This window comes from Myotis lucifugus, unplaced genomic scaffold (assembly GCF_000147115.1).
Source record: "Myotis lucifugus unplaced genomic scaffold, Myoluc2.0 scaffold_648, whole genome shotgun sequence".
NCBI classification, from domain to species: domain Eukaryota; kingdom Metazoa; phylum Chordata; class Mammalia; order Chiroptera; family Vespertilionidae; genus Myotis; species Myotis lucifugus.
Window position 1 is genome coordinate 221896 of NW_005871696.1, and position 13148 is coordinate 235043.

Sequence of the window (13148 nt, forward strand, 5' to 3'; positions counted from 1 at the left end):
CCCTAGCCCCGGGGAAGATGACCGCCCCCCTTTCACCCCACGTGGCCCCATGGTCACCACCTGTCTGCGCCAGGAGGCGGAGAATGCGAAACCCCGCCCCCCTGTACCGGCCTGCGGGTGCACTCGTGGGTGCTGGTGTTGTCGGGGAAGCGCGAGGTGCCCGAGAGCTTTTTCATTGACCCTTTAACGGCACGCAGCTACAGCACCCAGGACGACCACTTCCTGGGCATCGAGAGCCTGTGGAACCACAAGAACTACTGGGTCAACATGCAGGACTGTTGGAACTGCTGCAAGGTGCTGGGCAGGGGCCTGCGTGGGTGTGGCAGTTGGGGGGCGGGGGGTGACCTGTGGCAGAGCTGGCCACCAGGCCTGCAGGGCTGCAGACTTTCCCCAGAGCGGAGTCTCCAGAGCCCACTCCCTTCTGCTGGGATCGTCTCTTTTTCGATCTGTGTATCCTGTACAATGTGGATGATTAGTTTGTCTGAATGACTTAAAAACATTGTATTGAAATGCAGCATACATGGCAGAGAAGTACACGCACCCTAAGTGTACAGCTCAAAGAATTTCCATAAATATATATATACTAGAGGCCCGGTGCACGGATTCGTGCACCAGTGGGGTCCCTCAGCCTGGCCTGCGCCCTCTCTCAATCCAGGACCCCTCGGGGGGATGTCGGACTGCCGGTTTTGGCCCGAGGGATGTAGTAGTGCACGAAGTGGCAGGCGGTCGGGGAGGAGCCCAAGCCCAGGCTAGGTGCTGAGCCGCTCCCACTCATCCCAGCCCCGCTGCACCTGCTGCTGCTCAGCAGCGCCGCTACGGCAGTGGGAGAGACTTGTGCTGCCGTAGCAGCGCTCGCCAGCCATGAGCCCAGCGTCTGGCGCCCATCGATCAGCTGAGCTGTGCTCCTGCTGTGGGAGTGTGCTGACCACCAAGGGCCAGCTCCTGCATTGAGCACCTGCCCCCTGATGATCAGTGCGCATCATAGTGACCAATCAACCCGGTCGTTCGGTTGCTTAGGCTTTTATATATATAGACTAGAGGCCCCGGTGCACAAAAATTTGTGCACTCGGGGGGTCTCTCAGCCCGGCCTGTGCTCTCTCGCTGTCTGGGACTCCTCAGGGAATGACCACCTGCTAGCTTAGGCCCACTCCCCGGGGGATTGGGCCTAAGCTGGCAGTCAGACATCCCTCTGGCAGCCCGGGAGCCCTCAGGGGATGTCCACTTGCCAGCAGGGAGCAGGCCTAAGCTGCAGTCGGACATCCTTAGTGCTGCTGAGGAGGTGGGAGAGGCTCCCACCACCACCACTGTGCTGGCAGCCATCAGCCTGGCTTGTGGCTGAGCAGAGCTCTCCCTGTGGGAGCACACTGACCACCAGGGGGAAGCTCCTGCATTGAGCATCTGCCCCCTGGTGGTCAGTGTGTGTCATAGTGACCAGTGATTCCCAGTCGTTCTTCTGTTAGGGTCAATTTGCATATTACCCTTTTATTATATAGGATATACTAGTATATAACCTCAGAGCCACTTACGGAAGCGGAAGACACTCAACTCCCAAAGGGAGGGCAGACAAGGAAGCCATATTGTGGCCCCACTACCTCATGCATCCATCCTCCTATCCATCCATCCATCCATCCATCCATACGAGTATATATATACATACAAACATACATCCTCCCATCTCTCCATCCTCCCATCTCTTCTTCCTTCTCAGTTCCCTCTGGGACACTGATTCTGGGGACAGCATGCCACCCTGGGGAGGTTGACTGGGATGTGGGGTGCTCCCCACCTGCTGGAAGTTACCCAGCAGGTGAGCCTAGGCACAGGTGGACGGGGATGAACAGAGGTGGGGGGCCCGGCCACGGAGGAGAAACCCCACCTGCCTCCTCTGTGCAATGCCACGTGTGCCTGCCTGCTTCCCTTCCCCCGGGTGTGAGTGACACCCTAAGGAGGGCTTTTTACAAGCCTGCCATCTCCCCTCCCATAACCTCTCACTGGCTTGTGTTTGCTCTGCACACGGCCTGGGACGCCCCAGGCAATGCAGAGTCGCCCCAAATCCAGACCTATCCCAGAGACCAACAGTGGGACTTCTTCGTGGGAGACTGAGCAACAGAAGGGGGGTTCCAGCCCCCCTCGGGGCCTCGGTTTCCCTGTTGAGATGAGGAGGGTGGGCCATGGACTCACAGGGGCTGCCGGAGCCCACTTTGTGCCCCTCTGACCCAGGGCCCGGGTCCCTGCTGTGCCCTGTGGAGAAGGAGGGGGGCGTGAAGGCTGTGGGGTGTGCTCAGCTGGTCTCCTCCTCCATCAGGACTTGATCTTTGACCTGGGAGACCCTGTGAGGTGGGAGTACCTGCTTCTGGGGACCGATAAGCCTCACCTATCGATCCTGGATGATGATGATGATAACCTGGTTGATGATGATGACGTAGAAAACCTGGTGAGTCTCACCTGCCTTGGGGGCTGGGGGCAGGGGGAGGTGGGGGCTTCATACTTGGTCTTGGTTCAGGCTGGCCTGACAAAAGTCCCGCTAGCATGCATGCGTATGGGAGAGGACAGTCCAGATAGACTGATTATAAGTTCCTCAAGGGTCTGGATTATGGCCTCATTTTATAGATGGACAAACTGAGGCCCAGACAGATCCAATGACCCAATGGGGTAGGGGAGGGCTGGGACTTGCATTCAGGTCCTGTCCCTGCCCCCCCCCCCACCCCCCGCCCACACACACACATGATCCTGTTCAGGGAGTATGCCCTTGGAGCAGGCTGCTAAGACCCCCTTCACAGGCTCGGGAAGCCCCTCACTTCTGGGCCTTCCTGCAGAGCCACTGTGACCTCCCCCAAGCACTGCTAGGCCTTTCTTGTCCGTCCTATTAGTCCTTCTGAAGGTCACTCACCTCGGGCCTTCCCCCAGCCGCCAGCATCCCTCCTCTGATCTCCTAGTCCTCCGGGCAGATCGGCAGGAAGGCCCGTGTGTGAGGTCAGGGGCCCAGAGGCCTTGGGGGTTGGCTGTGACACCTTGGGCGAACTCTCTGACCACTGCAAGCTTCAGTTTCATCCTCCGTATGTCAAGTGGAGGCGTGGGGTCAATGGGTCAGTTATAGTCATGGAACTAATAAGAGGTGCATTCATTGGCTAGAGCGGCCATAACCAAGTACCACAGGCTGGGGGGCTTAAACAAGAGAAATGTATTGCCTCACAGTTCTGGAGGCTGGAAGTCCAAGACCAAGGTGTCAGCAGGGTTGGTTTCTTCTCCTGGGCTTGTGGATGGCTGTCATCTCCCCGTATCCTCACGGGGTCCTCCCTCTGTGTGTCCTATGTCCTAATCCCCTCCTCTTCTAAGCACACCAATCAGATTGGATTAGGGCGAACCCTAATGACCTCATTTTACCTTAATTACCCCTTTAAAGGTCCTATCTCCCAATATAGTCACGTTCTGAGGTCCTGGGGGCGAGTTCATATGGATTCTGGGCGACGCAATCCTACCATAGCAATAGGTAACTCTCGTATGGCCCTTACGAAGTGCCCGTCGGTGCTGAACCTGAACTAACTTGTCTAAATCTCCACAACCACCGGGAGAGGTGGGTACTAGCCTTACCGTTCATGGTGACCATCATCCCCTTTTACAGATAGGAAGACTTACCCGCAGAGGGCTGAAGTAACTTTACCCAGAGTTACACAGCCAGTGAGTGACAGAGCGGGGATGTGAACCTGGGATGTGACAGCTTGGCTCTGTAGTCTGGGTTCTCCGCTGTGACGTGCGAGACACAGCAGTGTCGACACCCCGGGAAATTGTATTGGGCTATTCAGTGTCCTCAGTCTGGGGACCCGACAGTAAATCCGGTGCACAGGCGCCCCCTGCTGGCCATGAGGGGTGGCCCGATGAGATGAGCAGGCGACAAAGGCCTGAGCCACGTTTGTGGGTGAAAAGCTTTAAATTGAGAACATCTTTTTCAGGTTTCTGTGGTCCCCTAGTCAGTGGTCGGCAAACCTGGACTCGGCACACTGCGACTCGCGAGCCACATGCGGCTCTTTGGCCCCTTGAGTGTGGCTCTTCCACAAAATACCGACTTCTGCGCGTGGGCCACGAAGTTTCAATCGCATTGTACGTGTGCGCCCGCACGTGGTATTTTGTGGAGGAGCCACACTCAAGGGGCCAAAGAGCCGCATGTAGCTTGCGAGCTGCGGTTTGCCGACCACGGCCCTAGTTGGAGGACCACTTGTCTAGGCCAGGCCTGATTGCACGGTTGGGGAAAATCAAGGCTCAGAGAGAAAGAACCAGCCAATAAGGACAACCAGGCAGTGTCCCCAGCTCTTTAGGTACCTTCTACCCCTGAACCCTCCCAAGGCCCCAGCTGGGAAACGGAGGCTCAGAGCAGTTAAGACTTTCCCGGGACCCCTGAGCTGCTGTTGGGTCCACCTGACTCCAAGCCCCTCTCGACCAAGGGCCATGGCCACGTTGGTGCCTCTGACCACCGAGGGCAGGGGGGCGTGCAGGGCAGGGGTGCTGCTGCCCAGCCAGGAGCTGCAGGGATGGTCCCAGCCCCCCGGGAGAAGGCCGCTCCCCTTCCTCCCTATCTTGGATCACACCAGGCCAGGTCAGACCTGCCCTGACTTCTGGCTCCCCTAGGGGAGCGGACACGCCACCCTGGCTTGACCTTGGGCAAGATCAAGGGCAGGGGTCCTCAAACTACAGCCCGCGGGCCACATGCGGCCCGCTGAAAACATTTATCCGGCCCGCCGGGTGTTTTTGCCGCCGCTGTGTGCATAGGAATTTGTTCATAGTTTTTTTTTTAGACTAATTTGTTCATAGTTTTTTTTTTAAACTATAGTCTGGCCCTCCAACGGTCTGAGGGACAGTGAACTGGCCCCCTGTTTAAAAAGTTTGAGGACCCCTGGTCAAGGGGGGCGGGGGGCGGGCAAGGCAGAGGCTCTGCCTATCACTTCTGACCCCGCCACGCCTCTCCCAACAGGGCAAGGAGGATGAGGATAAGGGCTTCGACATGCCGCACTCCTGGGTGGAGCCCATCGAGATCTCCCCTGAAGGTGTGTCCGTGTGTGTTTGCTCCCCCTCCCCAGGGCCTGGGCAACAGTGACCCAGGGGGACGCCAGCCAAGGCTGCCCTGGCCCCTCAGCCCCTCACTCCCACCCCTTCTGCTTCCTGCTGCCCCCTCCTTGTCCTTCCTTCCTGCCACACACTCAGCTCTGCCGGGGTGGAGAGCCCACCAACCTGGCGTACAGGAGGGGGCTCAGCTGACGCCGCTGGATGAGGGAAGGTGTGTGTGTGTGGGGGGGGGTAGTGGAGGACCAAGGACCAGGATAGTCATTCCCCTCCCTCGCCCCACCCTGCCAGGGGGAGGCGGTGCACAGCATCCAGAGGGCACAGGGGAAGGGAGGTCAGGACCAGGGAAAGCAGCAGGACAGGGTGGCTTGTGCCTCCTGCTGACATCTGCTGGCCACGGAGGTTCCCGTCTGGGAGTGTCTACCAGGGGTGGGCAAACTTTTTGACTCTAGGGCCACAGTGGGTTCTTAAACTGGACCGGAGGGCCGGAACAAAAGCATGGATGGAGTGTTTGTGTGAACTAATATAAATTCAAAGTAAACATCATTACATAAAAGGGTACGGTCTCTTTTTTTTAGTTTTATTCATTTCAAACGGGCCGGATCCGGCCCGAGGGCCGTAGTTTGCCCACGGCTGGACCCATAGGGACTAGGCCTTAGGCCAGTGATGGCGAACCTTTTGAGCTCGGCGTGTCAGCATTTTGAAAAACCCTAACTTAACTCTGGTGCCGTGTCACATATAGAAATTTTTTGATATTTGCAACCATAGTAAAACAAAGACATATTTTTTATATTTATTTTCTATATTTAAATGCCATTTAACAAAGAAAAATCAACCCCAAAAAATGAGTTCGCGTGTCAGAGGTGACAGGTTCACCATCACTGCCCTAGGCTATTCCAACAGGGGGGAAGGGCCTGAGACGTGTCATGAGAACCAGGGCGGGGAGCACCCGGCTCCCGGGGTGGGGGCCTGGGGGTGGGTGGGGAGATCCAGGAGGAGGTGTCCTCTGAGCTTAGTTGTGATGCTTCAGAAGGAGCCAGGTTAGGGCAGGAGGGGATGGTGCTTCTCGAAGAGAGATCTGCGCAGGCAAAGGCCTGGCAGTGTGTGTGTGTGTGTGTGTGTGTGTGTGTGTGTGTGTGAATGGCGGGGGGGGGGGGCATAGGTCCTCTGGTCAGGTTCAGATCTGAGAACTCCAGGGCAAGAGCCACTCCTGGAGTCCACTCTCTCTTGCCCCCCCGTCCCCCTCCCCCCAGCAGGCCTGGGGCCGGGAGGAGCTCAGCAGGCAGCTCAGTGGACAGGGGCTGGCTGAGGGCTGAGGGGGGTTGGCCCCCCTCCCCCTGATCTGGCGAAGTCCCTCACCCCAGCCCACCCTGTCCACAGCGTTCGAGACCCGCTGCCCAAACGGGATGAAGGTGATCCACTACAAGAGGGCCAAGCTGGAGAAGTGGGCCCCGTACCTCAACAGCAACGGCCTCATGTCCCGCCTCAGCACCTACGAGGACTTGGAGTGTAAGGGGGGCAGCCGGGCACGGGGTGGGGCGGGGGGCAGGTCCCCCGACGTGCTGTGGGACGTCTGGCACATCACTGACGCTCTCTCGGTGTGAGTGCGGGCGGGCGCTGCTGGGAAGGGGGGTGTGGAGGCCCGGGCAGCGGGCCTGGCTGCAGCCAGCACCACTCGGCCACACAGGCACCAAGTTGCTGGAGATGAAGGAGTGGTACCAGAACCGGGAGGACATGCTGGAGCTGAGGCACATACACAAGGACACGGGCCTGATCATCGACTACTTCAAGCCGGGCCATCCCCAGGCTCTGCGTGGTGAGTGGACCCCATTGCTGGGCCAGCCAGGGCCCCCAGCGGGGCCTTACTCGCTCCTCAGAGCGGCCCCCACTCGACTGGCGTGTGGCGGGAAGAACCCGTGTCTGTGTAGCGACAGGGGCCTCCTCCAGCCGACCAGGTGTGAGAGGTCAGGGGAGCACAGAAGGTGCAAGGAAATGTGACAGATGTTCCTGCAGGAACACAAGAGCAGGGCCACATGCTGATTCCGTGGTTGGGGTCCGGCGCACAGCGGGGCCACGTGTACAGGGGGGTCAGGATGCTGAGCAATAAAACCAGCAAATGCTCCGACAAGGGCGATGCAGTGGGCAGAGGGCGTGGAGGCCGTGCCCATGACCATGAACGCTGGGAAGGGAGAAAACATAAGGTCAATATACTATCTCCTCCCCCCGCCTCCCTCTCAAAGAAAGGTCAGCCTCACTTGGTGGTTGAAATAAAATACAGTGGGGCCTTGACTTACGAGTTTCCCGACTAATGAGTTTTTCGAGATATGAGCCGTCTCTCAGCCGATATTTTGCTTTGAGTTGCGAGCTAAAATTCGGGTTACGAGCCAGCTTCAGGTACCCCACCGCTAGTTGGCGCAGCGAACGTCACAGTGAACGCCACAACATCAGCCCAGCATCACGTGTCTCACTCGTTCACTTTTTGATTTGACATACGAGTAATTTGAGTTACGAGCTCCGTCACGGAACGAATGAAACTCGTAAGTCAAGGCCCCACTGTAAATAAAACTAGCCCACTAAGGGACCATCTTACAGCACTCATGTCATCGTCAAAGATGAAGAAATGGCCGGCCCCACAGGGAGCAAGCAGGTGTGCAAAGCAGCAGAAGTCGCCCCTGTCACTGCTGGCAGGACAGCAAACTGGCACAACCCTTCCCCAGGGCAGTCGGGCAAAGTAACCAACACCAGCCTTAAAATATTCCTGCCTTGTGCGCAGCCGTTCAACGGCTGAGAATTTGTCCCGAGCAAATTATGGGCAAGAATGGTTTTCAAATGCGCGCTGCAGATGTTCATCACGGCGTTGTTTGGAATAAGAAGGGGGCTGGAAACCGCCTACATACCCCACAGGGGGACATGAGTTCCAGACCTAAGGCTCCTCCGTGAGGTCAGGGTTGGGGTATCCAGGGGGTGGCCAGAGCTCCCGGTGCTGACCCCGCCGCCTCCCGCCGCAGTGCACTCCTACAGGTCCATGCAGCCCGAGAACGACCGCGTCATGGAGTTCTACGAAAAGGCCCGAGTGGACGGCCTGATAAAGCGGGAGGAGACGCCCAAGTCGATGGCCGAGCACTACCAAGGGCGGCCCGACTTCCTCGCCTACCGCCATGTCACGTACGGGTCCAGGGTCAAGAAGGTCACGCTGAGCAGCGCAGAGTCCAACCCCCGGCCTATGATGGTAAGGGCTTCCTGGGCGGGGACCGGGTGCTCGGACAGGCGGGTGACCCCGGGATGGGGTCAGCCCCGACTCCAGAGGGACGTTCCCCATTTGTGCCCTCAGCCACGAGGCCAGGGGGGTGTCATTTCCTTACTCTTATAAGAAGTGCCGCCGAAACCGGTTTGGCTCAGTGGATGGAGCGTCGGCCTGCGGACTGAAGGGTCCCAGGTTCGATTCCGGTCAAGGGCATGTACTTGGGTTGCGGGCACATCCCTGGTGGGAGATGTGCAGGAGGCGGCTGATCGATGTTTCTCTCTCATCGATGTTTCTAACTCTCTATCTCTCTCCCTTCTTCCCTGTAAAAAATCAATAAAATATATTTAAAAAAAAAAAGAAGTGCACACTCAGACTAAACATTTAGAATATCTGGGAAAATATAAATATATGGAAATATATAAACATAGAGAAAAAATATAAAGGGAAAAAAAGTAAAAAATATCTCAGAATGGCATCTCTCAGATATTATTACATAATATAGGTTTGGTTTTACATATATATATATATATATATATATATATATATATTATTGATTTTTACAGAGAGGAAGGGAGAGGGATAGAGAGTTAGAAACATCTGAGAGAGACACATCGATCAGCTGCCTCCTACACACCCCCTACTGGGGATGTGCCAGCAACCAAGGTACATGCCCTTGACCAGAATCGAACCCGGGACCTTTCAGTCTGCAGGCCGACGCTCTATCCACTGAGCCAAACCGGTTAGGTTAGGTTTGGTTTTTAGAGTCTTTTCTAACTTAATTGAGATATGTGTGTGTGTATGTAGGTAGAATCCCTGTATCACTCACTTACTATTAAGTTGTGCATTTTTTCCCCTCCATATCATTACAAATTCTGTGACCACTGAGTTGAATGACTGCATACCAAAAAAAAAAACCAACCAACCAACAAAAAAACCTCTCTCTAGCACAGTGGTTCTCAACCTTCTGGCCCTTTAAATACAGTTCCTCATGTTGTGGCCCAACCATAAAATTATTTTCGTTGCTACTTCATTACTGCAATGTTGCTACTGTGATGAATGGTAATGTAAATATCTGATATGCAGGATGGTCTGAGGCGACCCCTGTGAAAGGGTCGTTCGACCGCCAAAGGGGTCGCGACCCACAGGTTGAGAACCGCTGCTCTAGCAGGAAGGGATGTCTAGTAATAGAGACGGCCACCTGGAGGGGTAGTGAGCTCCCCACCTCCGGAGGTGAGCAAGCGGAGTCCTGTGGTGGGAGCTAGAGAAGACATCCGGCAGCACACAGGCCTGGAGTGGCTTGGCACTGAAACCTACGGGGCCACCAGAACCGTTGTCTGGCGGGGGGGGGCTGCTCCCCAGGAACCCCTAACTGACCCCCGGTTCCAGTGTCCCCGCCCTCGGGGCCACACACAGAAATCCCCTTCCCCGCCACCCACCCTCTGCATGTGCTGGCCTCGCAGAAAATCACCGAGCGCTTCTCCCGCAACCCGGCCAAGCCCGCGGATGAGGACGTGGAGGAGCGCGTGTTTCTGATCTCGGAGGAGCGCATCCAGCTGCGCTACCACTGCCGCGAGGACCACATCACGGCCTCGCGGCGCGAGTTCCTGCGGCGCACCGAGGTGGACAGCAAGGGCAACAAGATCATCATGACCCCCGATATGTGTCTTAGCTACGAGGTGGGCCTGGGGGCCGTGGCGGGCAGGGCGGCGGGTGGGTGGGTGGAGGAGAAGGCCAGGGTTCCCGGGCCGGGGGAGTTCATCTCTTGCCCCTGGGGAAGATGAAAGTGGGGAAGATGAAGAGCTCCCCTCCCGGGGTCCTTCTCTTTGCAGCTCTTCTGAAACTCTTACCCTTTCCCCAGAGAAAGACAACCCAGCAGGCCACGACCACTCCCGAACCCCCCAGGCCCCGGCAGCACACCCCCCAGATCCCGAGACCAACGCTGGAGGAGCCGACCCTCTCACCTCCGGGGCTGGCTCTCCTAGTTCAGATCCTCACTCTCCTGGCTCGTTCTTCCGAGTCTCTAGTTTCTCTGCTGTTATTATCTGTGTTTGTTTTTTAAAATAATTGAGTTGCCATCCATTTTGTTAAGGGCCTTTTAAAATATATATATTTATATTTTTTATTGATTTCAGAGAGGAAGGGAGGGGGCGGGGAGAGAGAGAGAGAAGATATCAATTTTGAGAATCACTGATCAGTTGCCTCCTGCACGCCCCCTACCAGGGATCAAGTCCGCAACTCCGGCATGTGCCCTGACTGGGAATTGAACCATGACCTCCTGGTTCACAGGTCGATGCTCAACCACTGAGCCACACCAGCCGGGCTCATGTTTGTTTGTTGTTATACATGAGGAAACTGAAGCCCAGAGAGGTTAAGCAACTTGCTTGAGGTCACACAGCTAGAAAATGGCAGGGGGTGATTTGAACCCAAGAGGTCTGGCTGCAGAGTCCGTCCGCGACCCCAGCCGTTGCTGCCTCTCTGTCACTGTGGCCGCTGTTCCAGGTGGAGCCCATGGAGCACACCAAGAAGCTCCTGTACCAGTACGAGGCCATGATGCAGCTGAAGGAGCAGGAGAAGCTGTCCAGACATCAGGCCTGGGAGTCGGAGCTGGAGGTAGGGTCCCCTGGGAGAGTGGGCAGGTGGGAGGTGGCAGGGGTAGGGGGGTGCCTCACCATGCCCTCCCCCACTTGCCAACTCAGGTGCTGGAGATCCTGAAGCTTCTAGAGGAAGAGGAGGAGGCGCACACGCTGAAAATCTCCATCTACGACACGAAGCGCAACGAGAAGAGCCGGGAGTACCGGGAGGCCATGGTGAGCCTCGTTCCCTCCCCGGCCCTGACTTTTTCTGCACCCCCCGGGCCTCCGGGTGATGAGGATGACTAGGGATTCTGCCGGGAAGCCCTCTCTAGGGGATGAAGTCATTGACCTCATTGTGGTCATCCTTGCTGCTGAGCCGGCCATTTCTATGTTTCACCCCAAAGAGCACTCAGGACCCAGGCCAGGGCTCCCCCACCTCCAGGGGCTGAGGCCAACCCAAGGCCTCTTCTGCAGGCGGGAGGAATGAGGAGTGTGTGCCCACCTCCGCCTGGGGCTCCCCTCGAGCTCCAGACCTGGCCACGGGCCTGAGTTCTCCGTCCCCTGCCGCACGGGGCGTTCAGGTTACCCCCTCAGGTTGCACGGCCCAGCCTGGGTTCGAGGCCAGCTTCTACATCTCCTTCACCAACCAAGGAGAGATTTCTAAAAACAGTTGGAGGTTGGAGAAGCAGGACAGGGCATCAGATGGCCAGATCTCAGACTCCCAGGGATGGGCACCGGCCCCCACATCTCCAGCCCTTGTCTACCAACACGAGACAGAAGGCTCCAGGGTGAAAGGGGAAGAGGGAGAGCGTTACTGGTAGTTTTTGATTCAACATCATGAATAACAACCATTTCTCACCATTTACTGAGCGAGCATCGACTGAGCGTTAGGCGTGTGCTGAGGCTCAGGTAGAGAGACATAAATTCAAGGACGATAGAGAGTTGGCTGCTACTAATCACCACAGGCACAAGAGGCACCAAGCACTGGGCTCTGGGTTTGAGGACTGGCTTTGTGTGGTCACATGTTGATGCAGAGCTGGCTGGGAGGTCTCTGCAGCCCCTGCTGGTCCAGCTGACTCTCCACCTTCCCCCTCCCCCCCACAGGAGCGCGTGATGCACGAGGAGCACTTGCGGCAGGTGGAGGCCCAGCTGGACTACTTGGCCCCGTTCCTGGCACAGCTGCCGCCAGGAGAGAAGCTGACGCGCTGGCAGGCCATTCGCCTCAAGGACGAGTGCCTCATGGACTTCAAGCAGCGGCTCATCGACAAGGCCAACCTTATCCAGGCCCGTTTCGAGCAGGTACGGCCAGGGCCCGGGTAGAGGAGAGGACCTTGGCATCCTCATCTTGAAAAGGGGCACAGGGCTCTTTGCCCCCCACGTCACAGACGTGGGAGGGACCAATTGCTGGGAGTTTCCAGATGACCAACTTGTCCTCCCTTACTCTTGTTCATTGGGTGGAAGGGTGGATGAAGGGATGGATGGATGGATGGATGGATGGATGGATGGGTGGTGGATGAATAGGAGGATGGATGCATGGGTAGATGGAGGGATGAGTAAATGAATGAATGGATGGGTGGTTGGATGGGTGAGTAGTGGGTGAATGGATGGGTGGTGGATGAACAGGAGGATGGATGCATGGGTAGATGGAGGGCTTTGTAAATGAATGAATGGATGGGTGGTTGGATGGATGGATGGAAGGATGGTACATTGTAACAACTTCTAGTCCTTGATGCATTTCTATTGGTTGGAAATATACCGTGCAGTTCCTATGCATTATCTCATTTAATCTTCACAAAGAGCTCTGTGTGGTGGTGGTGAGTGTGTAGAATGGCCCTCATTTGACAGACAGAAAATTGGAAGCTCTGAAAAGGTAGCTTTTCCCAGACCCACACGGCTGTCTCAGTCTTGAACCCTGCTCTGACCCCATGGACTTGATATCCTTCTAACCAAAACCCCAGGGGCTCCCCACTCAAGGCATTTTCTGGCCCCGCCTCTGCTCCTCTGACGTCTGTGGATGGTGATTGCGGAGTCAACCCTCCCTGGGTTCTCTGGTGACCGGGGGTCTCAGCCTAAGACCTGGGTGCGGGTCAGCCTGCATCACCCCTCCTGCGCTCTCCTCTCCATGCCTGTGCCCACAGGAGACCCAGGAGCTGCAGAAGAAACAGCAGTGGTACCAGGAGAACCAGGTGACCTTGACCACCGAGGACGAAGACTTGTACCTGAGTTACTGCTCTCAGGCCATGTTCCGCATCCGTATCTTGGAACAGCGGCTCAATCGG

The 13148-nt window shown here is 56.6% G+C and overlaps 1 protein-coding gene across 1 annotated transcript in view; it reads left to right on the forward strand.

Annotated features, from left to right (window-relative positions):
- Nucleotides 1-13148, forward strand: part of DRC7 (dynein regulatory complex subunit 7) — a gene marked incomplete at its 3' end in the record, with an annotated part of 20234 nt that extends 7086 nt beyond the window's left edge. Inside the window, 12 exon segments of the mRNA XM_014447387.2 lie at nt 74-91; nt 94-294; nt 2303-2431; nt 4964-5036; nt 6433-6561; nt 6740-6868; nt 8061-8281; nt 9757-9972; nt 10796-10906; nt 10993-11103; nt 11974-12168; nt 13008-13148. Coding sequence (XP_014302873.2) covers nt 74-91; nt 94-294; nt 2303-2431; nt 4964-5036; nt 6433-6561; nt 6740-6868; nt 8061-8281; nt 9757-9972; nt 10796-10906; nt 10993-11103; nt 11974-12168; nt 13008-13148 — 1674 coding nt within the window.